Genomic DNA, 24,724 nt, shown 5'->3' with positions numbered 1-24,724 from the left:
AGATCTGATCCCAGAGTTGTGTCCAAACCAGACACTTATATACATATCCTAACAGGGATCTCGGCCAAGTTGTGTGTTTTGGCAGTCATCGAAGGCGGCATGATCATCATTGCTGCTTGTCTCATCAGTATCTGGCCCCTCTTCACTCAGATTATGCCTCAGTTTTTCCAAAGAACATTTTTGCAGCACATGGATCGCCGAAGTCAGCACCGGTCTTGGTATCGGGAAGGATCACATCCAAAAACTCAAAGTCAGAAAGATATAGCATGCTGTGGAGATGGGAGATCACTCAGAGAGGAACGTTGGAGTAGCTCACCATCCTTGCCTTGCTCGTTGGCGGATTTGGAAGATCAGAGATTGTCGATTCTTGTAGATGAGAGTGTCACCAGTCTGCATTATGAAACTGTTGTGTACACTCAAACATAGACCAAAGTTGTTTCTAGATTTATAGTCAATGGGAAAGCAAACATTCAGATGGATGTCGGCCTAAGGCTAGTGATGAATAGCTTCACTGTAGGACAACTGTGAAAACCAGATGTAAACAATCACAAGTCTGAGTCAGAGAACAAAGGACCCCGATGGGTATATGCCCCTGAACATGTAGGTATGTACTCAAGAGGCTGGCAAGAGCAAGTGAAAAGGAAGAGTGAAACAGACACAGTAACTCACCACAGCGGGTGGCCTAGTGGTAACATGCTTCGTATGTGTACCACGAGGGAAGTGCCTAAGATCTTCCACTACCTTGCTGTCCGGTTCGACTCCGGTCGATCTCGCACGAGTTATCTTTTTTTTTTCATCTGGATTCATTCTGATCAGTGAACAATGTATGAATATTGAACATTCCAGAATTTATAGAGAACAGCGGCCTTTTATTGGTGGATGCCCAGACAGCCCCCACTATGGCTGGAGCCGGCGGCCCGGGGTGGATCATGGACCTCGGGAGACTCACTACTGTCCGCGCTTTCTTCTGTCTTTCTGCCCGGCATTTTCTCTCTATCTCCTTAATACTTAAGAAGACGGCCTCGGTTGGTTTAAAATAATTAAGTCTTATTGTGTAATGTATCTTACAACATGGGTATATCATCCCGATTGTGTTGCAAATCGTGCAAATCTTGCAAATCTGTCTGTTCTAAGGGAACGAAATGAAACAAACTCTGAATGTCATATCAAGTAAACATTAGAGCTGAGCTAGGTAGGTATACCGTAATAATCCCTGAGACATGTACTTCGTCTTATCGTAAGTCTAAGTCTTAAATACATGTATAGCTAGGTACATCACGCGGCTTCGAAAGGGAGTATCTGTATTAGTATGTAACTTTGGATTGAACATCCATGGATGGGATAGGCGAGTTTTCGTATTTGCATTTGGTCAATAAGTGTATCTGAAGCCTTGCTGTACGTGATGTATTAGCAAAGCCATAAACTTGAAGACCATCAATATACAAACTTACCACACCTTCGAGGACCTTTAATCCTCGCTGTTGTCGCCGATTGGCGATATGAAAGTAAATCGTGAATGCGCCCACAATCGCAATGAGAAGTACGTGGGAACTGGCTATAATGTTAGAGAGCAATTTCGGAATACCTCATTAAGGCTTGAACATACCCAACTGAGACCCAAACTGCGGTCTGATATTGTGGAGCCTCTTGCTGGCGGACAATATAGCTGCCCGCCACGCCTCCAAGACCGTTACAAGCAGTGACCGCTGCCGCAGTAGCTACTCGTTTCCATTGCCCGACAACGTTGTTGGCCTGGAAAGCATTGAGAGCTGCCCAGTTCGAAATGTAAGCACCGGTCGCCAAGAAGGTACCGATGTATCGCACTGCCACCTGGGTGGAGATGGGCAGACCGAACATTAGGAACCCAGCTATGAGAACGAGGGCATTGAAAACGATCAATGGTCCACGAACGCGGTAATAGTCTCCAATAAACGACGTGATAATGACCGGTATTACAGCATAATAGTAGGGCTAATATAAGGGTCAGAATACGAGGCGCAGTATACTTTGCGTTGACTTACCGGAGTGGAGAGCAGAATGGCTTTGTTTGAGCTGAAGCCCATACCAGATTGCAGGATAATGGGTAGGAAGTAAGATAAGGCAGTTGATATGAGGTTGAGCAAAAAGAACATGCACGCAAAGCCATAAATATTTGGATCTTTAAAGTTAGCGATAAGCGTGCCCCAGGAAAACGGCTCCGGGATAACATCGGCTCGATCATCTTGGATCCGGCGTGTTGCGAGACGTGATTCCCGCTCTGTGAGAAAGAAAAAGCTGCGGTGAGAGTTCTCAGGGAAGTCGACCATCCACCAGTAGGTGATGATGCCCAAAACGCAAGTAATGAGTCCCTGGACAACATACATCCAGCGCCAGCCCGCCAGCCCGGCCACGCCGTTCAGATGATTGAGACCAAAATTGACAAGATTACCAGTCGCTAGGATCACAACTTCCCCGGACTGCAAGAAGGCAAATCGGAGCTGCTGTTCTCGTCGGGGGTACCAGGCGCTCACCAGGTAGGTCAGACCAGGGTAGATGCCGGACATGGATATGCCGAGTAGCACACGCAGAACAATCATCTGCTGCCAAGTCTGGACAAACCCAGTGCATAGCGTCAGCAGCCCAAAGGTGAACGTGATCGTCGAAAACCAAATACGTGGGCCGATCAGGCGAACTGCCACCGTGCACGGTAATTGGAAAACCACACTAGCGATCGTGAAAATGAAGATGGAAACGGAGTACCGGTTCCCCTGGTTCAATTGGAGATCATCGAGCATAGTCGTCACCGAGGCAGAGGACAAAATGCCCGAGTCCAACAAATTGAGGCTGCACAAGAGCCCGCCGATGCTACAGAGACGAAGATCGACTTTCCATCGTACCCGCTTCTCCAGATCGGCCCACTCTTCCCCACGCCCCTGATTCTCATCCGTTAGGTGTTCATTTCTCAGATTTTCTTCCAGGGGAGTTTGATCGAGAGCATTCGTTCTTTCGGGGATTGAGTCTGGGGTAGGTGGCCCAAAGGCCACCGTTGGCAGGGAAACCAAGAACTGGCCCTTTTCCGAGTCGGCCATTTGGATTGTGTCAACATTCAACCCAATCCTCGATTTTCGTCAGAGATGCCACGAGTTGGGTTGTGGAGACGCTCTTCGCTTTACTTAGGAATGCTAGGATAAGAACGGGATAGAAGCCCGTCGAGTAGTGCGTGCCCCTAGCGCGCATATCGGACCTCGGAGGATTATCAATCCAGAGATTGGACGGCTTTCGAGACAAAATCTCATGATGTGCGGAGTGGAAGGGAGAAACTTGCGAGATCTCTATAGATGTCTCTTGAATGATCAGTTTATTGTATGAGACTGTGTGATTGAGCACATCGTCTTAGACTAATTGCTCGGCGAATGACGCTGCCAAATGAGATACCCGTGGACCCTGCCAACCCCTCCCAACGATTAACCCAGGACCTACTTCAATCGTGACATCCCAAGTATATTCTGAGCCTTAAGCTTCTCTATCAGAACTTCCACTCGCAAACAGCTCGGCGCGACGAACGATGTTTTTCTGAATTGCCATATATTGTTCTCTCATCCCGCGTGCTCCAGGTATTAGGTATGGATGCATACGTGTACATGTGATTCATCTGAACTCGTACTTTCCTATCTTTTTACCTTGGAGAGATGCTGCTCCATCATGCATATTGCTACGGAGTACTCCGTACTCCGAACTCCGTCTCGATATCAAATCAGCCGGGTCTGATTTTACTCCGAATATGTCCCGGACAGTACAGACGTGGAATGTGGGGGCTGGAATGAAAGACGGTCTTTTTCGCGCGCAACTGAGACGAACTTCCAAGGTCATCGTCATGTTCGGAATAAGATCCGCCAGGGCCAATAGGAAGAGGCAGATTTAGATTCGAGCCTCTGCAGCGGATCATCCAGATATGATCGGGAATAGAAAAACCCAAACACAAAAGAGGGACTGAAGGGACAGAAGGGACAGAGAGCATAGACTGGACTCCGTATCGACTGCCAGTGCTTGTACGTGTGGTGGTGAACGTCCACAGACACAAAGCGATTGACTCGGGGCGGAAACCATGGAGCGCGGGAAGCTTTTCAGGGTGATTGCTCTGTTTGTTGCCCCACGTTCGGGCAAATGGAGAGCCTGGGTTCATTTCGATCCCCCCACGATTTCTCCTTATTTCTCTCTCCACATTCTCCGTCATTACTTCCCCAAGCTTCAATCATGGTCGAACTCATTAACCCCCCCGAAACTCGTGAACTGCTTCCCCCTCTCCTCGCCTGCCTCCCGCTCGCTTTCGTCTCGCCGCGAGCTCCCCCAGCCCTGCTACCTCTGCTCTCCCCTATTCTGCGCCAAAGAGTGGGAGTCCTTAGCTCCTTATCTACATCCTCCACTGAGTCATGGTTACAACTCCTGTGCTGGGATGCTGGGAAAGCAGAGCGTCTGCAGAGGATCATTGATGGAGCCACTTTTGAACCACACCCCGTATCGGGCGAGATCGAGCTTCCAGATCAGCTTCCAGTGACATACAAACGGGTCGACGATGAGACCCTTAAAGCACAAGTTCCACTCACTGAATACAGCTTGACAGTGGTCTATCTGTGGTGCCCGACAGACGAAGAGGGAGGTGGCCGTGGTTGGCGAGTTGCAGAGCTGCTGCCGCGGGAGGGACCTGCTGAGGACGACAGTACCTGGGATTCGTCTATTGGAGAGGCGAATACCAAAGCAAAAGATAAGCTCATGGCTGATGTCTTGGGCACTGCCGCGGAAGAGAGTCTCCAGCGGAATGACATGGAGAACGATGAAGATGACGATTATTGGGCTCAGTATGACTCTACACCTGGGGCCAAGACCCCTGCGCCGCGTGCTGCTTCATCGAAGCTGGGACCGTCTGGTTTATCCGAGCAGTCATATTTCTCACAGTACGGTGACGTGCAGCCAGCCATGGATAATCATGATCCGGCGGAGGAGCAACCTGAGGTTGGACCGACATCGCTCAACGGAGATTTGCTGGCCAATCTCTTACGGCGACAGGTGGACAGCCTCAATCCAGATGATGAGCCACGCACCAACGGATATTCTCCAGAACATATTCCCAGTGATAAGGCTGCGCAGGCTTTAAATCATCCGCGCCCGGCCTCCACCTCCTCTGCTAGCTCGATTGCCGTTTCCAGATTGGAACAAGAGGCGGAGATTCAGTCCAACTTTGAGGTGGGAGTGAAACAACACATCGGTACAAGCATCAAGAGTTTGTTCCGTCTGGCGAAGGCCACGGGAATGCCCCGTGCAGAGTTCCAGGAACTAGTCTCGACAGAGTTGGAACTTTTGAATGTTACCGATGACGATTGAAGTCGTCTAATTCAGTGATACCCATGAATCCTAGGTTTGGCTTGAAATTTCGGGTTGATATTTTCGGGGCGAATCCGTTTTGCATATGTTGATAGCATTACTGGGAGTGTACGGCTTATTTTGGTTATTCGGTTTTTGTTCGACCCCCTAGGACACCAAACAAATGCAAAGGCAAAAAGATAATAACATTTATATCTTTCAAACCGTATAATTTCCAGGCTGTGAGGGACATACTATAAAAAGGGTGACGCGGTCTCGCACAGCATGCCCGATAAGGCATAGCACAGCCATCTTGGCATCAAAGTTCCAAGTATATCCCAGTGAAGACCACTGGGCAGGGATTTGGTGGCCAAGTCAATGCTTAATTTACGATCTAGCATTCTAACCAATCCAAGTCACCAAAGGAAGGATTTGAGGCTGAGCTCATTCCCCCCAATTCCAGACTTAAAAAGCATGTTGGGCCCCATATACTTTGGCCCACGAAAAAAAGCACAGCATAGTTTTCTTCTGCTCAGACATAATGGCCGATGAAAAGAAACAAAATCCCTTTGAGAACATGGGACCCTCTTATGAAGAAGAGACACCAGACCACCCTCCAGCATACACAGCTGCAGGACCGTCCACACCAGGCCCATCGATACCAGCCGCAGTATCCTATGTCTCTCAAACAAGCAACAAGCCAATCGCAATCCCAGCCATCGCCTCCTTGTTTGACTCTCCCTTCATCCGTGCCTACCCACCAGTGCTAAAAAAGCATCAACTACCCAAGGAATCCTTCCTCGCTTTCATCGACCAACTGAACAAAGAGATAGCCGCTAGTCCGCCCCTCCAAGTCCTCGATGCAACGGGTGGGATCTTAAGCTCCGTCCCGATTCTGTTTCCTCTACACTGGATTGGGTCCGCTGTCAGTGGACTCGCGAATCTAGGCAGCCAAGGCGTGTCCAAAAGTCGTACGGACTCCTCTATCAAACAAGCCAATAAGGACATTTTTGGCCCACGTGGCTTAAAAGTTGAGATTGCAAAGCTAGATGCCCTGGCGCATATTGCTAAGATCCCGATATTGGATGCTCAAGGGAAGATCAACCGAGAGGCGCCTTTGTCTCGACAGCTTTGGAATGAGCCGTCCACGGCCTACGCCGAGAACAATGACAGAAAGGAGCAGGACATCTCTCCACAGAGGATTCGGACTCTACAGCCTTGGATTGCTGAGCTCGAGTTTGAGATCCTGCCTTGGTCTTCCAAGTCTAAATTGACGCGTTTCAATGCCGCCCTGAGAAAGCGGAATGACCCGAAGGATCAGGAAACTAGGGATGATGGAAAACGATGTGATGCTTATACTGATGAGGCTGATGCGCAGGAAGCTTCTCTTCGGAAAGCCTTGTGGCTGGTCATTCGAGAGGTCGAGACAGATGAAAAGCGTTAATAGGTGGGCTTTTGTGCATACTTTTCATTGTCTCGGTTAGACTGACAACACTTTGGACAAACCAATTTGGAGCGAACATGCCAGAACTCTATGTAGAATATTTACCCAATGAGACGCAATGAGACGCGAACTAAACGACCGAAAATGTGGTCAAAGGAGAGGTCACACGGGTGTTCCAAAGCAATTGCATGAATGTGGCTGCATAGCAGATTCAATAGGACACTGTAAGTCAATAAGATAGTTTGGAACAAGAAATGTGATGGACTCCGTACTTGACAGACTCGTTACAATAAACAAGGAGAGGGTGTCTCAGAGTTATACTCGAGGTGGAGCGTCTACGTAGATCCGCCTGGGCCACCGCCCTGCAACCAAGAAGACACGCAACGTTCTACAGCCCCCTCCACATCTCCTTTCCTTTCTCCTAGTTTTCTTGGCCTCAATCGTTGGGTGTCATGCTTTTTTGGTGATTCTGGTAAGCTTCATCTTGTTCTCTAACATCTATCCTTTTCTGTTTGGTTGAGCCTCACTAACGCGACCTCGAAAGTCTATTTAGTTATAGGTAGTTTCTCGGTCGCTCTCTACATTTCCTTATTTTAAACATGTCGTCCCCTTCGCCCTCTCTGCGGAAGAGAGGCGGAAAGAAGGAGACTTACACCGCATTGCCTTCAGATGATGGCTCAGTGACTCCCGTGTCGGCGCCGGTCAAGCAGAAGTCGGAATGGGACTATTGGCTGGCCATAGTTATTCTCACCGTCCTAGCTTTCGCGACACGATTCTACCGCATCGATTACCCCAACGAGGTCGTTTTCGATGAGGTCCATTTCGGCAAGGTATGGGGTCCAATGTTTCTTTGGCAACAGAACCACCACGAAAAGGGGGCTTTTGGGCTAACACCAATCTTACCCGACTAGTTCGCTTCTTACTACCTTCAACGTACCTATTTCTTCGATGTGCACCCGCCTTTTGGAAAGCTACTCTTTGCCCTCATGGGCTGGCTCATCGGCTTCGATGGAAGTTTCCTGTTCGAAAACATCGGCGACTCTTACATCGAGAACAATGTGCCGTACTTAGCCCTCCGTGCTATGCCGGCTACACTTGGTGCCCTGACCATTCCCGTGGTGTTCCTCATCATGTGGGAGTCTGGCTATTCTCTACCAGCCTGTGTGTTGTCCGCCGGTTTAATGGTGTTTGATAACGCCCACGTGGGTGAGGACCGACTGATCCTCTTGGACTCCACCCTCGTGCTGTCAATGGCGCTGAGTATCTTATGCTACGTCCGATTCTACAAGTTGCGTCACCAACCCTTTGGCCGAAAGTGGTGGAAGTGGCTCCTCTTGACCGGTTTCTGCATGAGCTGTGTCATCTCCACCAAGTACGTCGGTTTCTTCACTTTCGTGACCATCGGCGCCGCCGTCCTCATTGACCTGTGGAACCTCCTGGACATCAACCGCGAGCAGGGAGCTCTCAGCATGGTTAACTGGGCTAAGCACTTTATGGCTCGCGCTGTGGGATTGGTCATCATCCCCTTCATGTTCTACCTGTTCTGGTTCCAGGTCCACTTCACTATTCTCAATCGGTCTGGCCCCGGTGACGACTTCATGACTCCTGAGTTCCAGGAGACTCTGAGTGACAACCAGATGACCGCGCAGTCCGTTGGCATCCAATACTTCGATGCCATTACCATGCGCCACAAGGACACCAAGGTCTTCCTCCACAGCCATTGGGACAAATACCCCCTGCGTTATGATGATGGCCGTATTTCCAGCCAGGGCCAGCAGGTCACTGGATACCCTCACAATGACACCAACAACCAGTGGCAGATCTTGCCCGGCCAGCCTTTGGCCGATCCATCCCAGCCCCAGGGCGTGCGGAACGGCGATATTGTTCAACTCCGCCATATCGGGACCGATAGTTATCTCTTGACCCATGATGTTGCATCTCCATTCTTCCCAACCAACCAGGAGTTCACCACGGTCTCTCAAGAACTGGCTGATGGCGAGCGCCACAACGAGACTTTGTTCGAGCTCAAGATCGAGTCCGGCAAGGCTGGTCAGGACTTCCGAACTCTTGCTAGTCTGTTCAAGCTGGTTCACGTCCCAACTCGGGTCGCTATGTGGACGCACACTACTCCACTGCCTGAGTGGGGTTACAAGCAGGCTGAGATCAACGGTAACAAGAACATTCTCCAGGCCAGTAACGCTTGGTACGTTGAGACTATCGAAAACCTCGAGGAGGACAGCCCACGTCTGGTCAAGGAGGAGCGCAAGGTCAAGACTCTGCCTTTCCTGCGCAAGTACTTTGAGCTGCAGGGTGCCATGTTCCACCACAACAACGCTCTGACCAGCAGCCATCCCTATGCCACCGAGCCCTTCCAGTGGCCGTTCCTGCTGCGCGGTGTCAGCTTCTGGACCAAGAACGACACTCGTGAGCAGATCTACTTCCTGGGTAACCCCATTGGATGGTGGATTGCCAGCAGTATTCTGGCAGTATTCGCCGGTATTGTTGGTGCTGACCAGCTCTCGCTTCGTCGCGGTGTTGATGCATTGGAAGAAAGTAAGTCGAACAGCTACAATTATCCTCCGTTCCATTACCCCAGGCACTAACCTCTATTCTCTAGTCTGGGGCCCCGGTACCCGCTCACGTCTGTATAATAGCACTGGTTTCTTGTTCCTGTGCTGGGCTGCGCACTACTTCCCCTTCTGGTTGATGGGTCGTCAGCGTTTCCTTCATCACTACCTACCCTCGCACCTGGCCTCCACCTTGGTGTGTGGCGCGCTGGTTGAGTTCATTTTCAACCTGCAGCCGCTCGACCCCCGCACTGCACTTCCCCACGTTGATGACCCCTCCGGCAAGTCCAAGGCCCGATCGGTCAGCAGCCTGCGTCGTTTCGTCACGGCAAAGGAGCGCATGGGCTGCAAGTCCCTCATTGCATGCTGGATTGCCACTCTTGTCATCCTGGGCGCCACCATCTGGGGCTTCATCTTCTACGCGCCTCTGACCTACGGTACCCCCGGTCTTGATGTGGCGGGCGTCAATGCCCGCAAGTGGCTCAACTACGACCTGCACTTTGCCAAATAAGCTCTCCCGTGGCTTCGGCCCAACCTGAGAACAGACCCATCTGGGACGATGGGCCAAACTGAAATTGCCCGCAATTTTGTATGATAACTGATAATCCCGTGATAGAACGGGTGCAGAAGGTGTTTTTGTGATTGGGAGCATGGCGGAGCGCTGATATCCAGCCGTTGGCTTCTTTTGAAATCTCCTCCTGTATGTATGAGCGGTCAATTGAGTCTTTCAGCTTTTTTTTCTTTTTTCATGTCCATCCCGATGTAGTACATCTTCCATGTCCATATTTCATCGAGTCCTGTGTCACTGTGGTACAGGGCCATCAGCCGACCATGACAGGTAGTCTCCGGTGCAGTGCTCCCCTCCCGTTTGTCTTCGTGGAATTTTGGAATTTGTGTTCACCCGGCGATATGTTGGCGATGGAAGTAGAGGTAGAAGGAGAGTAGATTCTCTTGATGTCGTACCGTCTCTCCTTCTCCGCTGTCCTCCGTCTTGTCCAGTGCTGGATTCCTCCTTCGAATCCGTCCATGGCTTCATTGGCAGTTCCCCCCACATTCCTCGTTTCCCTCGGATATGGTTGCGTGTCAACTTGGCCGTCTTCCCGAAGATGATGTATAAATACGGAATCGAGCCGAGATCTGACAGCCCATGTGGAGGTGAATCCTGACCGCGTAATAAGATTGCCTACTGTCGATCGGGACCCCGGACCACGTGATCTGCGATCGGGGGCCTTCGATTCGGGTTTCCCTTTTGTTTATTTTTTTTTTTGTTGTCGGGGCTGTTTTCGGGGCTGTTTCTGGCTGTTTCTGGCTGTTTATTTTATGTTTATTACATGGGCCTGTTGCTTTTTCCTGCATCTGTCTAGACCGAGGCTTGGACATTCCCTATCCACACATTCCTATTGTTTTTTTTTTCGCCATCTGGATTGTACGGTTATTTTTAGACGAAAAATCGAGCGAACCCACTACAAAGGGAACCTCCCACTTCCCTACTCCGGACATGTACGCAGTACGCAGGACGGTGGACGGAGTTGGTACTATGTATAGTACGAGGTTTCACATTCTCCCTGACAGAATGAGATCATTAAAAACCTGAAGACCATGCAGATAATCCTCAAAAGTACGCTGGGAAATAATAATACCTCAGACCACATTGGGACACTCCGGATAGCAAGGGACTAGACTGTCAGTAGCGTCTCTTTTTTGGGCCTCTTTTTTCTGCATGTCCATTCTTTCCGACACATTCTCAATTTCTTTTCTTTCTTCTCATTCTTTGCTCTCCTTGGTGGTTTCCCAGGAACCTCTCCACTCCCCGCGTCTCCAGTTTTATCTTTGGAAAGGAGTTCCTTTGAAAATCTCAGCCCAAAACGACCAAGACGTGGGTTTCACCCCGGCCCCCATGGTGAGTTCAATTCTAGCCTCTCCCCAGGGGGAGGCTAAAAAACAAGCATAACTCCCCTCATGCGATAAAGCCGCTCTGCAAGGAATTCGGATTATCCAATTTGTTGTGAGGTGCCATCAGATCGGACAGACGCAAGACAACCCACTCTGTGGATTCCTGCCGGGCTTTGATCGGCCGCTAGACAAACCGTCTTGCGCTTCGGCTGTTGTCTCCCCTGCCAGAAGCTTCTTCGTGGACTGACTTCTAATTCTTTCTTCCAGCTCAACCCCTGATCGTTGCTTTACCCTCGGTCGATCGTTATACCTATCTATTTGGACTTGTCGCTTCTTCGGGATCACTTGCATTCGACACGTCGGGCTTTGAAGCCGACTTCCTACAGACACACCCAGGATCGCCCGAACCTTAATGAGAGCTGTGTACTGGCGGTGTCAAGGGTAGTAATATCACTAGCCGGTTACTGAAGTACCTGGCTGCTCTCTCAGAACAAACGCCTCCTTGCCAATGAAATTGCCCAAGAGCTTTACCCGGCGAAAATCGTCCGGCAACGTTTTGGACGACGTGGAGACACCTCACCAATCCTCCTTTCGAGTCTTTGAGCGCCCAGGGGCTCACCGATCGATGACGGATGGTGCTGCACTGACCAAGCCGCTGAGTGAGGGCAATGCCGTACCGATGGAGGATCCCGATAACATCTTTGCGCAGCGGGAGCGACCCCTGGATAAGAATCGGTATGACCGCCCCTCAACCAGGGATTCCCTCAGGAGGCGGCTGACCGGGAACCGCGATAGTGGCAACTACGAAAGCTCTACGTCAACCAGGCAAAGCTCGTCGTCCACTCTCCCATCATCCACCGAGGTGCCTCCGTCCGACCACCCCCAATCTCCACATTCCAGAATCCACGATGTGCCCGCTCCACCTCTCACGAATGCACTGCGCGCCGCAGGGCGAACCTTTTCGTTCGGAGGTCGCTTCAGCAAGTCTAGTCCGATTGTCCCTCGGCAACAGACCCCAGACGCGTCGAAGCACCGCCCGGTGACAGGTAGCACTGATAGTACCGCCACGCCGCCCAAGCTGCCGGATACCAATTTCACCCTTGATTCACACGATGACTTTAACAAGATGTTCGAGAATATGAGCACAAGGGAGGCTTCGGCAGCCCAGGGCTCATCCTACCCGCCCGCAAAGGTAAGACATGCAATCGCTATTCCGAGCACGGACGTGACACTGATGCAATCGCAGTACCCCTCGTCTCCACCATTGCATGCTCTCCCCGAGTTTCAGAACGGCAGGGCTGCCGCACCTGCTGCTATCAAAACAGACCGATCGGCCGTTGTCGAGTCTCCCCCTTATTCTTGGGATCGTCGCCCGTCCGAGGAGGGCTTGCTACGTGATCCCGATTCTGCCCCGCTGAGCCAAAGCCACTCCACCCTCGAGGCAGTTGTTGGTTTCCGCAGGCTTTCGCCGTCTCCCAATAATATTGGGGAAGCCACTACAGCCCACCGTTCCCTGGAGCGCCCCCAGAAAATGGAGAGAGGAGGACTGCGGAGGAGTGTGATGTACTCAACTCCGCGTGAATCTGCACCCTTTGATGACGAAGATGCCAAACTGGTCCGACAATCCCTCATTTGGACGAAAGATAGCATGTCACCAGGCTCAGAGGATAGCCCCTCTGGTGGAACTCCGTTGCTTGATAAAGGCAAAGCGCCGAATCACTCGGGTTACATCAACCCGGAGTCTGATAATATGTTTCAATATCGTCCTTCGCCTCCTCCGCCCGAGAGATTGGACCCTTCCATTGCAGCTCATGCACGTTTGGCTGTGCAGTATGCAGATAGCACACCCAAGTCGACTTCTCCGGGTAACAAAGTGATGACTCCATCTCAGTTCGAGCACTATCGCCAGCAACAAGAACTCCGACGTTCTAACAGTAGTGCGACCAAGAGCGAGCAGGAGTCTGATCATGAAGAATTCGAGGACGAAGAAGATGAAGTGGAGAAGCAACGTGAGACGGAACGCCAGCGACGGAAGCAGGAGGCGCACCTCTCGGTGTATCGTCAGCAGATGATGAAGATCACAGGCCAGCAAGCCCCTCTCCAATCGCTGCGTCCGGTGATGAGTGGAGGTAGCACTAGCACACCTAATTTACTCCCCAGTCGGCTGTCTGTCCTGGGCGATAAGTCTAATAGCGGCAAGAGCAGCGAGGAAGAGGATGACGATGTGCCGCTCGGTATTCTGGCCGCGCATGGCTTCCCCAGTCAGAATCGTCCACCCACCCGCCTCACTAACATTAGCTCGAATCCCAACCTTCGCGCATCCATGCAACCACCGTATATATCCTCTGCCAGCTCCGTTTCGGGTGTCGATGCCAATGGCAGCCGGGTCAGCTTGCCTCCGTTTGCCAGGAACTTGCCGCGAGACCCATATTTCGGTGCGGGTATTGTCAATAATCCAAACCGTGAATCACTGGCTCTCGGAGGTGGGTCGGTATATGGAGGATCCTCGTCTCCCGCGCCTCCCCCTGGAGGCCTTGTTGGCGTGATCGCGAATGAGGAGCGGGCGCGGGCGATGCGCAGAGGCAGCCCGAACACACAGGCGATGCACGACATGGGAACTCTCCCCCGCCCGTACTCGATGATGTCGCCGCAGCAACAAAGCGTGACGCCCGGGGAACAAGCTTCAATTCAGCTCTCTCAGCAAATGAATAGCATGATGCAGATGCAGATGCAATGGATGCAGCAAATGATGCAAGTTCAAGGCATGCCCGGTCAACCTATGATGCAAGGCATGCCAATGCCTCCCATGATGATGCCAGGGGGACTGATGGGCATGCCCCCCATGGGCCCTCCTTCAATGACCGGACCTCCGTCCATGTCCAGCAACCCGAATATGCGACCGATGTCCATGCCTGCTGCATCTATCCTCAATATGCCCCCCTCAGTGCCACCCCACATCGACCAGCGTACGCTTAGCATGCTGGACCCCAACGTCTCGGCCCGTCGGACTGGCTCGCCGATGCCGAATCTGTCCGGGAACACATTCCGCCCACACACCGGATATGCCTCCTCGATTGCTCCGTCAGAGCGTAGCAATGCGGGCTTGGCACCGAGATACCGACCCGTGTCAGTCATGCAACCGGAATCTAATTACGCAACCGCATCCCCGACGAACAAACCTTTCGGCGACGAAAACCTTCACCCATCCATGGCGATCTCTCAATCCAACATTCCCAAATCGCATCTTGCCACAGTGACCGTCCGCCCCATGTCACGGAGCAGCCGTCCAGGCACTGGTATCGGAGGTCGAAAGGCCGGGTCTGATGACGAAGAGGATGACGAGGAGGCCTGGGCTGACATGGTGAAGAAGCGCGACAAGAAGAAGAGCAGCTGGAAGCTGAAGCGCGGAACATCCTCATTCGGGGATCTGCTGAGTGCCGTGCACTAAGATCCCTGGTTCCAGTTTCACCTTGTTTCTTTCGTCCTTCCCCTCGACCGAAAACCTCCTTGCATTGCATCTGAACAGAATTCTGTCCGCATTACGCTGTATAGCCCGTCCCTTTTTCTACTTTGCATTCCCATATCACCTTCCCGTTTCTTTTTAATAATCTACCGCTGCTTCCACGACATGAATCATCACGCACATACCATCAACTCAGAGAGAGAGGGGTTTCACCATGCCATTTGGATATGTCGGCTCGAATAATGCATCCCCAGCCCTTGTCTCACATCTTGTGTGTCCCCTCTCGTTCCCTGGTCCAGGTTTCCATGTCTCATTTCATGGTCACCACCGTTATGGGAAGAGGGGCTCGACATCTCACAAGTATGAATACATATGCTCCCCTTGTGTTTTTAGTCTAGTTTTGATTTTTCTCCCGTTCGATCCGATTCCGCTTCTTATTTTTTTGCTTTTCATGACAGCGGTGCGGGAAGAAACATGGCGTTATGCGTTATTTATGTGATAGTCTTTTCTATCTTTGTCTTTTTTATTTCTCTTTTTTTCCTCCTGATCTTTCGTTTTGCATTGTCTCCTCGCCAGAGCGCTTGCGTCTACTTGACTCCCTTAATACATTTCGGGCCTTGTGGCCGTTATATCGGCTCTGTTCTCTGCTCCTCTCCACTTTTACCTTTAAGTTGTCTTCTGTTGCGATGGTGTATGTCTAACAGACTGTAGATTTAATTTGAGATGCGTCTTTATATCAAGATAGCTTTTCCTGTGCGTATATCTTATCAAATCTGATCGTGGGAATGCCGTTGGCTGCATGCGATGACTGGTGCTTGTGATTGGAGGATGGATGTCTTGGTTTTTATAGATGGTGAGCCCTGTATGAGGTCATGAAGACGTTGGTGCAGGATTAAACCTGTAACTGGGATCAATGCCCTATAATTTCCAAGTTGAGATGGCCTGATATGCATTCCATACATCGGTGTATACAATGCGTGAAACTTATCATGACTTATAACGATTTCGAACACTCTGTTCAAAACCTCACAACGTGTATATAAAATGCCAAAACATCAAAATAAGCAAGTCGAATAAATAAGTACCTGACCCATGGATCACCATGTTCCAGGCCCAGGGACACATCACATCCCAAGTAGGTCAAGTAGGGTCACGTGTGACCCATATATCAAGACAGTCACATGACTGATATCGATATGTATCGCGATATCTTCATCACTCCGCGCCTGACATTGAACAAAAAGGGCGGTGCGCTGTCAGGATCCAAATAACGTTTTAAAGTGTGTCACCTGACTGAGCTTCTTTGTCTGAGTTTGTTTGCTATCTATAAGACCTCCTCGAAGGACACGGCCTGAAGCACACATTGTTTGATTGCCTGAACGGTGTAATTGGACACAGACCTGTCCTCCTCCAATAAGCTTTTTGGTGATTGCCTGGAGCTTGACTTTTTGGAATATCCGTGAATCTTTTCACTTCGCTTTCTTTCTTCTTCAACCCTCCATCTCCTCTATCACTCCCACTAGACTGATAGACATCTCTTCTTCAACCCTCTTTCGTTCTATTATTTTGGTGCCTAGACAATATGAACGCCCCAGATCGGTAAGTGGATGACTGAGTCTGACTCTTTTCTTGTTCGTTTTGTGCTGCCCCAGTGAGATGCTTGGGGGGTTGATATGGCTTCTTCAATTTCCGGTGGATGTGGTATCTCCCACAGATATCTTTGGAATCATGAGATGATCGTACCTTCCTCAAACGAACCAAGAGGTGACTCCCGAGATCTGGCAGGAGCACAATGGTGATGGTTGCGCCTTCCAAGTTGGATGGTCTTGCACCGTCGCACTTGCCCTGGTCCCCGTCCCAATGATGTCTTTTTATTGCTGTTTATGTTTGCACTCTCAACATCTTTCCCGTCGTCAACATCTTTGCTTGTTTCTGTTGTGTTACGCAACACCATGCCTTCACCCAACAGAATCATCACGGCCACTGCGGCTATTGCCAGAGAGCGTGCTGGACGCCGTGGTGGAAGTCCTGCTTCACGCCACCCTCGCCCTGTTCAGCCTGACGATGCCCCCGACGTGTTAGTAGGATAGTTCAATGGGAATCGAGACGCTGGGGATGGAATCTGTGCCCAGACCTTTTGTTGCCCCACCTTCACATCATGGCTTGTTTTTCTAACTGTGGAGGCCATACGCTGACTTGGATTATGATAATAGTTATGAAGCCATCCTGCTCGCTCCTGGTGAGAGCAAGATCGACGTCGAGCCTGACACTCGTAAGTCCCGTTGATCGGATTGAAATTGCGCAGCTTCACTGACTGTGTTTCAGGCCTGCCTTCTGCCGCCATTTTCACCTTTCGCAAGGAAGACCACACCCTTGGCAACATGCTGCGCACTCGTCTCTTGAAGACTGCCCACGTCGTTTTCGCCGCCTACCGCGTAAGCAACCTCCTCGAATCCGGACAGCCTATTGTTTGACAGGTATTGACAATGATCCACTAGGTCCCTCACCCGCTCACTCCTGAGTTCCAGCTGCGCGTGCAGACCGATGGCGATATCACTCCTCGCCAGGCTGTTATCAACGCCTGCCAGGCTCTGATCAAGGACTTAGGTATCTTGTCTCAGGAGTTCACCAAGGAGTACGAGCTTCGCAAGGCTGCCAACGCTGCGAACCAGCAGCAGAACACTGCCGAGTAAATCGCCACCGTTCTTCTTTTCTTGGGTCTGAAAATCTGGCGCATGGAGCAGTTACGATCTTTAATGCCTTGCGTTTGTTTTCGCTTTCGTTTTCGATCTGGGGATCTATGAGTCGCCCATTTTTTGCGGCGTGTTTCTTGACATTTGCTTTCTACACATTTCCAAGGCCTAGCAAGGTGCAGGCATGATTCAGCTTGGGGAGGGCTAGCTGATTACAACAATAACACAAAGTTAAGGCTTTTTAAGATCTTTGCATCTCTTAAATCCAGTATTCCGCTCATAGATCCAAAAATATCTCACGCTGCAGCAGGATACTTACTAAGCGCCCAATCGGGGTTAGTGCGGGTGTCTCCGCGTCCAGCGGCGTCATTCGTATCCTCCTGAGATCCAACTCACCTACCATTCTCCATTCGTTCCTTCTCATATATTTCTTGTTGGTTTCTCTGCATTCATTTTGCTCATGCGAGTGTGATTTCTGTGATGTTTTCCTCGTCGAATAACTTCCTCGGGGGTGGTGCCACTGGCCGTCCCGGCCAGGCACCATTCATGCAGCAGCAACAGCAACCCCCCTATTCGCAATTCCCCCAAGGCCAACAACCACCATCAATTCAGCAACCTCAGCCAACTGGTTTTGCCCAGCAACCTACTGGACTTGTCCCGCAGCCAACCGGATTTGCCGGTCAACCCTCGCCGTTCGGTAACTCGCAGCTACAGCCTCAAGCCACCGGATTCAACTCAGGGCAGCTCCAGCCGCAATTCACTGGCTTCCCCGGCGGCGCACCCCAGCAGCAAGCGCAGAGCTTCCAACAACAATACACTGGATATCCTCCTCAGAACCAGGCACAGCAACCGCCCCCTGTACCACAAATACCTGCTCAATTCAAGACCTCCACCGATGTCGCGAACTCCTTCCAAACCGCTGGTGGATCAGGGACGCCTCCTCAGGTGCCCCCGAAGACGGGGTCGAGAATCCCAAGCATCCGACTCTCTTTTATTACGGCGCAGGATCAGGCGAAGTTTGAGCAGCTCTTTAAGTCTGCCGTCGGGGAGAGCAAGACTATGGAAGGTAGGTTCTCAGGGCTCTAATGGACCACAAGTTGTGGCTTGCATCACAATTCTAACTGGAATTAATAGGCGACAAGGCGCGAGACCTTTTGCTGCGATCAAAGCTAGCAGGGGCTGATCTTTCTAAGATCTGGGTTCTTTGTGATTCCACCAAATCCGGACAGTTGTTCTTCCCCGAATTCGCATTGGCTATGTACCTCTGCAATATTCGCCTCACCGGCCGCGAGCTGCCCTCTTCTCTACCCGACAAAATCAGGAACGAGGTTTCCAGCATGGTGGATATTATCTCCTTCGATGTCCCCGACACCGCACCGGCGCCACAGCAGCGCACTAATGTCCCCAACTTCGAAGCGCCCCTCTTGGAGAACAAGTCAACACCCCCAATTGTTCAACAGCCCATCCCCCAGCAACCAAACAATGCGCAGCTCCTGACGCAGCTGACAGCACAGCCTACTGGATTCTTCCCCCAACAGCCGAGTATCCAGCAGCCCAACCCGACTGGCTTCCCTGGCCAGAACCAGTCTCAATTCCTTCAACCCCAACAAACCGGATTCATGACCAACCCACAAGCCACTGGATATACCGGCCCTCGGCCTCCCATGCCACCTATGCCTACTGGCTACGGGTCGAACCTTAGCCCCGCCCAGACTGGTGGAATGCAGGGTTTGGGTGTGCAACCCACGGGCCTGACTGCGCAGCCTACCGGCTTGCCGGGTCAATGGGGATTCATTAACACACCGTCTCAGGGCTTGCCTAATATCGATGCTATGAAGCAACAGCTCATGCCGCAACCCGGGCGTGAAGGTGGGTTCAGTGCTGTCGGCCTTTCAGGAAATGCCAAGGTTGCTTGGGCAATTACCAAGGAAGAGAAGAAGATTTACGATGAGCTTTTCCGCGCGTGGGATGGCTTCCGCAAGGGTTTCATCGGTGGCGAGACTTCTATCGAGATCATGGGCCAAAGTGGTCTGAACCGGCAAGACCTGGAACGGATTTGGACTTTGGCCGATCCCCACAACCGTGGCAGACTAAACATGGATGAGTTTGCGGTGGCTATGCACCTGATTTATCGTGCTTTGAACGGTTATCCAGTCCCTAGCCGTCTGCCTCCTGAGCTTGTGCCCCCTTCTACGAGGCACTTGAATGACTCTATTGGTACAATGAAGCATCTTCTTACCCAAGATGCCGAAACTCGCAAGGCTACTGGGGCATTCCTGCAGCCGCAAAAGACCGGTGTTAGCTACCTTAAAGATCACTCCTTCCGTGGTGGCGCAGGAGGCGCTGCCGGTGGCAGCCGGAAGGATGCGACTGTGTTTAAGAACAATGACTCCGCTGGTGGCTACCGCTCGAGTGCACGCCGTCGTGTTGGTGGTGAGGCGCGCACCCCATCACCGGCCGCCTCTGGTGCCTCAGAGGAGGAATACACCGTCGAACAGCTGCAAAAGAAGATCCGCGAGGCCAAGATCATGTTGGATGCTGTCGACTTCCAGGATGAGAACCGAGCCGAGGATGATGATGCCCTAGACCGCCAGGATCGTCGCGAGGCGGAGAGTCTCATGGACCGTATCCGCCGCGTGCAGGACGACCTCGACACCCACCCGAATGCTGCATTCCGCAAGGTGGACAGCGGAGCAGACCGTAGGGCCCCTTCGTCGCCAATTGCAGGCGTTTGAAGATCAAGTACCTCAAGTTGCGTCTGACGTGCGTCGTCTCGAGCGCGAGATTGCGGACGCGAAGTTAGAGCTTTTCCGTCTCAAGGACGCCAAGGCCCATCCCGGTGGTGCCCCTAGCATCATTGGTACTGGTCCTGGTGGCACTGTGACTGAGGCAGACCGTATCAAGGCCCGTGCTCGTGCGCGTATGCAAGCCCGGGCTGCCGAGCTTTCTGGGCGCCCTGCCCCGGCAACTCACGATGATGATGGGCAAGCTGCCCGTCGTCTGGAAGCTGAGAGCAGCAACGTGAAGGCCGAGCGAGAGCGCAATGATACTATGACTCGCGATGTCGAGGAAAGTGTCCGCGATTTCGCTCGCAGTTTGGAAGACAGCCTCCGCGAGGAGGGCCACAATTCTACACGTGAACACGAGAAGCGTCGTTGGGAAGATGCCTTGGGAGTTGAGGATATCATTCGTGACTTTATCTACGACCTCGGTCGTAATGCCCGCACCGCAAATATCCGCAAAGAAGAGTATGTTATTTTTGTCAATTCTGAAAAGTACCCAATGCTAACAATTCATAGGCGAGAGAGACCTGCGGAAATCAGCTCTCGAGCATCTCCAGCGCCTGATTCTCACGCTGCACGCCCTTCGATGCCTCCCTCCGTCGGCTCATCCAGCTCACTTCCTGGAAACACGCATGAAGACCGTGTGGCGGCCGCCCGCGAACGTGCACAGAAGCGTATTGCTGAGCGCATGGCAGCTGCTGGTCTGAAGCCAAGTGACTCCAGTGAGACTCTGGCGCAACGACAGGAGCGTGAGAAGAAGGAGCGTGAAGAGCGTGTTAGACGCGCCGAAGAAGAGGACGCCAAGCGGGAACAGGAGAGACAGCGTCGCCTGGCCGATGAGAGGGGTGGTCCTAGTGTTGCTGCGTCTCCGAAGGCCGCAGGCAAGAAGCCACCACCAGCACCCCCGTCCCGCAGAGTTCGCACAGATAGTGCTGGCCAAGCTGATGCCAAGAAGGCAGAGGAATCTGCTGCCCGTGAGCAGGCCATTAGAGAGGAGCAAGAAGCGCAGGAAATTGAGACTCAGCGTCTTGAGTGAGTAAACTCCAGTTCACAGGAAAACGATAACAATTTTAGCTAACGCATTTATCTACAGGGCCGAGGCACACCAGCGCGAGTTGGAATTCCAACAGGAGAAGGATGCCCAAGCCGCTCGACTTCGCGCTCTTGAGGAACAGGTCCGCCAGGGCAAGATCAAGAAGCAGGAAGAGAAGCGCCGTAGGGAAGAAGCCAGCCGACAGTCTAAGGAACAGGAAGCTAGCCTTGCAGCCCAGCGCGCAGAATTGGAGGCCGCGAAGGAACGTGAGCGACAGCTGCAGCGTGAACTCGAGGGACTTGATGAATCCTCCTCCGACGATGAAGGCCCTGCCGATGCTACGCCTCAGTACAGCACTCCCACGCAGAGCCAGATTCTCCCTACCCCGCCTCCCGTGCCCACGATCGCTCTTCCTGAGCCTCCTGCCCCGATCCCAGTGCTCGAAAGCGTACCTAGCTCGCCTGAGAGCACCCGTAGCATTCCTGCTGCTACGCCCGATGCCGAGTCCAAGAACCCATACTTCAAGAACATGGGCCAGTCGGCCGATCCCGCCCAAGCAGTCTCGCCACCTACAGCCCAGTCTACGAACCCCTTCCACCGCCTGACGCAGCAAGAGCCTATCAAGCCCACCTTCACCGGCGCAGCTCCCTTGGAGCGTAAGACTCGTGCTCGCCCCGAGGCAGACGACGACTGGTCTGTCGCCGGCTCCGACTTCGACTCATCAGACGATGAAGACGACGACCGACCAACCGGCGGTAGCGCCAAGCAACTTGCCAGCATCCTGTTCGGCACTATGGCGCCCCCGCGTCCCCTGAGCGCCATGGACGAAGACAAACCTGCCTCCAAATCCGCTACCCCAGTGCAAGACACCCCTGCTGCACCCCCACCTCCACCCCCAACCGTTTTGCCTCCTGTCCCTGCCATCCCAAGCGCCGATGGTTCCATCCCACCAGCCCCTCCATCCGCAGTACCTCCCCCTCCCCCCTCCTCCTCCTCCTCCCGCAGGGGCTGGTGCTCCCTCTATTCCCCCGCCCCCTCCTCCTGGCGGAGCCCCCTCTGCTCCTCCCCCTCCCCCTCCCGCCGGCATCCCCCCTCCACCTGCCCCCGCCGCCGCTCCTGGCGGCCGCGGAGCTCTCCTCGCGTCCATCCAACAAGGCATGTCCCTGAGGAAGACCCAGGTCAACGACCGCAGCACGAGTTCATCTGCTGGACGCGTGCTGTAAGGAGAAGACCGGAGATTTTGGTCTCGATTAGGAGTACATACTGTACAGATGCAGAAGCGAGGGGAGAGATATGACCCGTACCTCTATGTTTGCAGAGCAAGGTGACGAGGTCAATGGATAATGGCGAGAGCGGGAGAATAGTTTAGCTGTGTTTTTGTACTTTTGGAATACTCATCAGTTTCGTCTATTATAATTTATACTCTTGGCGCAGTTCTAATCTTGATTCGTAAATCATTGTAGGCAGTGTGCTCCATACTACATGATCACCATGGGGCATGGTTAATGGATGTTACTTTTGTACATTTACTTTTGCGTGGCCCAGCATGAAAGTGTTAGAGTCTCACGAAAGAGCTGTCCAAATCTGAGCTCGAATCCGAATCGGAAGATCTAGTGATATTTTTACTAGAAGTGTAGGGAAAAGGATCCTTGCATCATCATTCGTGATCTTCTAAGCTATCATGGCCCAAGCCATGGGGGGTATGTTGCGGTCCTGCATGGAGTTGGTATCCAAGTTGGTAACGTCGCATGACAAACATAGTGGGCTTTTGCTTTTGTCCAGTCGCTGAGATCCGCGGTCGAACAATAGTAGAACTTTCCATGTCGGCTGGAAGGAGGAACCCCACTTCAAAAAGCGCGTGGTTCTCTCCATCCAAAGACTGGCGGGCAAGGAGGCAAGGTCGTGGAAAGTTTTGGAAAATGACGGCTTTGGCGGCCGTATCGGATGAGACATAGAAGTGTCCCCGGACCATCCATCTGCTGGTGCGAGCTGTGCACCAGCGTACCACAGCAGGGATGAGTTCTCCGACTTTCTCTTGTTACCCCATGTATTCCTCCACTGGCAGCAGAACATCTGACCAATCCGATCCCTCTCGGGTTTTCCCGGTTTTTCCTGTGTATGATAGGGCCGTCAGGGCTCCTCTTCATCGGGCATGCACGCAACTTGTCTGAAGGCAACTCTCACTCGTTGTTCCATATCCATGTCCACATCTGTTGTTGCCCCATGTATACGTGGTTCTGAGAACTGCTGTTCTCTCAAAGAGGATCGAAGTCCACTTTATCTTTGATGTAACCTGGTGACTGACGACCATAAACTTCTTGGTCATCTAGAGCCGCTGAATGTTCTCCCCACTCAGTTACTGACGGATAGCCAGGAGGGCTACTCACACTCGGCAGCGCTATGTCGGATATAAGGGATAGACCGTGGTCATATCCTTCTTGGGATAGGTAAACGCGATCTGGGTGGTCATATGTGCGAGTGATAGCCCTAATCTAGCAGAGTCAGAAGTGAAGTGAAAATAAAAGCAAAGTGAAGTGTAGATGAATTGATAAACTTACTCTTCTTTGAGACGCAAGCCATACCTCTCTCCCGATGGGCTTATTCGTTACCTTTTCTTTTTCTTCAGACATGACGAAAGCACCATCGTCCTCGAGCCTAGCTGGCAGGTATCGTTTCAATGAACGCTTTGCTTCCAGGACCATTATTTGAAAAATAAAAATGTCGAAAGGGTTTGACCAGCGGTGAAACCCCCAGACAGTGAACAAATCCATAGGTGCCTGTAGTGATGGCCATGGGCCCTGGTCTGCAGGTGGACCTTGAGCCCGGGACACCCTGCACGAGCATGATGCTCCCCTCTTGGGTCCGCGCTCACACCCAGGCCTGAATCGATGGGTATCGTTGTCAAATGATAGCGTGTAACATCGGAGAATGTATGAAGACCGGCGGATTCCAATGGCTAAAGGTCGCTGTACGCGTGCTTGACATGTTGTACATCCAGAAACAGAACTACCAGGAAGCCAGAAATGGGAACACCCACGTCGATAGCCTCTAGGAACAATTCTTGAAGGTTATCAAGATCTGTAGCTCCGAGGAAGTTCCGTGTATTGATATAACGACCAAAACGATGGTTGAAATGGTTCGCGTCCCGTTCGCTGACAGGGATTTCGGGGAACGTAAACCCATTCAGCTTTCATTGTCTGTCTATGATCATCCATGGCCACTGTTAGATGAATGGATCTGAGTAGTTGCAGGATTACAAGATAGGTAGGTGCGAGTGTTCTGGGGGGATGTACTTCAAAAGAGGATACTAGTCCCATTTAGGAAACCATGACAACATCAGATCCAAGACTCAGTTCGAGGCCGGACTCTTAGCAATGTAGGTGGACTAGAATCTTGCTCCTTCTCGTCTACTTTATCGGGGTAAGCTCAATCGCCACTGTAATGCTGATAGCTGGCGAGGATGAAGCTGATAATCCTATGTTGGCTGAACTGATACCTCACATAGATGGGT

At 51.9% G+C, this 24,724-nt stretch overlaps 9 protein-coding genes across 9 annotated transcripts; 6 read left to right on the top strand and 3 right to left on the bottom strand.

Moving 5' to 3' along the window:
* Positions 1 to 151: 151 nt before the first annotated feature.
* N7457_004588 (uncharacterized protein) lies at positions 152 to 396 on the bottom strand (the record flags this gene model as incomplete). Its single annotated transcript, XM_057175633.1, has 2 exons — positions 152 to 269; positions 317 to 396. The coding sequence occupies 2 exons, from the start codon at positions 394 to 396 to the stop codon at positions 152 to 154; spliced, it is 198 nt and encodes a 65-aa protein (XP_057032680.1).
* Positions 397 to 1,369: 973 nt separating this feature from the next.
* N7457_004587 (putative MFS transporter) lies at positions 1,370 to 3,068 on the bottom strand (the record flags this gene model as incomplete). The annotated part of the gene is made up of 4 exons (XM_057175632.1): positions 1,370 to 1,393; positions 1,452 to 1,551; positions 1,607 to 1,971; positions 2,022 to 3,068. 4 exons carry the CDS (start codon positions 3,066 to 3,068, stop codon positions 1,370 to 1,372), a joined length of 1,536 nt encoding a protein of 511 aa, XP_057032679.1.
* Positions 3,069 to 4,233: 1,165 nt separating this feature from the next.
* On the top strand, positions 4,234 to 5,358 carry N7457_004586 (uncharacterized protein; the record flags this gene model as incomplete). Its single annotated transcript, XM_057175631.1, has 1 exon — positions 4,234 to 5,358. The coding sequence occupies one exon, from the start codon at positions 4,234 to 4,236 to the stop codon at positions 5,356 to 5,358; it is 1,125 nt and encodes a 374-aa protein (XP_057032678.1).
* A 520-nt stretch (positions 5,359 to 5,878) lies between these two features.
* N7457_004585 (uncharacterized protein) lies at positions 5,879 to 6,781 on the top strand (the record flags this gene model as incomplete). The annotated part of the gene is made up of 1 exon (XM_057175630.1): positions 5,879 to 6,781. The coding sequence occupies one exon, from the start codon at positions 5,879 to 5,881 to the stop codon at positions 6,779 to 6,781; it is 903 nt and encodes a 300-aa protein (XP_057032677.1).
* Positions 6,782 to 7,380: 599 nt separating this feature from the next.
* pmt4 (dolichyl-phosphate-mannose-protein mannosyltransferase) lies at positions 7,381 to 9,859 on the top strand (the record flags this gene model as incomplete). The annotated part of the gene is made up of 3 exons (XM_057175629.1): positions 7,381 to 7,611; positions 7,693 to 9,334; positions 9,399 to 9,859. The coding sequence occupies 3 exons, from the start codon at positions 7,381 to 7,383 to the stop codon at positions 9,857 to 9,859; spliced, it is 2,334 nt and encodes a 777-aa protein (XP_057032676.1).
* Positions 9,860 to 11,749: 1,890 nt separating this feature from the next.
* N7457_004583 (uncharacterized protein) lies at positions 11,750 to 14,689 on the top strand (the record flags this gene model as incomplete). Its single annotated transcript, XM_057175628.1, has 1 exon — positions 11,750 to 14,689. The coding sequence occupies one exon, from the start codon at positions 11,750 to 11,752 to the stop codon at positions 14,687 to 14,689; it is 2,940 nt and encodes a 979-aa protein (XP_057032675.1).
* Positions 14,690 to 16,656: 1,967 nt separating this feature from the next.
* On the top strand, positions 16,657 to 17,397 carry N7457_004582 (DNA-directed RNA polymerase II core subunit RPB11; the record flags this gene model as incomplete). Its single annotated transcript, XM_057175627.1, has 4 exons — positions 16,657 to 16,781; positions 16,918 to 16,976; positions 17,030 to 17,139; positions 17,203 to 17,397. 4 exons carry the CDS (start codon positions 16,657 to 16,659, stop codon positions 17,395 to 17,397), a joined length of 489 nt encoding a protein of 162 aa, XP_057032674.1.
* A 480-nt stretch (positions 17,398 to 17,877) lies between these two features.
* On the top strand, positions 17,878 to 22,436 carry pan1 (actin cytoskeleton-regulatory complex protein PAN1; the record flags this gene model as incomplete). Its single annotated transcript, XM_057175626.1, has 6 exons — positions 17,878 to 18,463; positions 18,532 to 20,097; positions 20,150 to 20,645; positions 20,697 to 21,212; positions 21,274 to 22,151; positions 22,219 to 22,436. The coding sequence occupies 6 exons, from the start codon at positions 17,878 to 17,880 to the stop codon at positions 22,434 to 22,436; spliced, it is 4,260 nt and encodes a 1,419-aa protein (XP_057032673.1).
* A 1,032-nt stretch (positions 22,437 to 23,468) lies between these two features.
* On the bottom strand, positions 23,469 to 23,915 carry N7457_004580 (uncharacterized protein; the record flags this gene model as incomplete). The annotated part of the gene is made up of 2 exons (XM_057175625.1): positions 23,469 to 23,705; positions 23,796 to 23,915. The coding sequence occupies 2 exons, from the start codon at positions 23,913 to 23,915 to the stop codon at positions 23,469 to 23,471; spliced, it is 357 nt and encodes a 118-aa protein (XP_057032672.1).
* Positions 23,916 to 24,724: the final 809 nt, after the last annotated feature.

Source organism: Penicillium paradoxum, assembly GCF_028828445.1.
Source record: "Penicillium paradoxum strain IBT 22861 chromosome Unknown utg000004l_segment0_segment0, whole genome shotgun sequence".
Classification (NCBI taxonomy): Eukaryota; Fungi; Ascomycota; class Eurotiomycetes; order Eurotiales; family Aspergillaceae; genus Penicillium; species Penicillium paradoxum.
The sequence above is the reverse complement of the archived record's forward strand: the minus strand, read 5'-3'. Positions and strand labels throughout refer to the sequence as shown.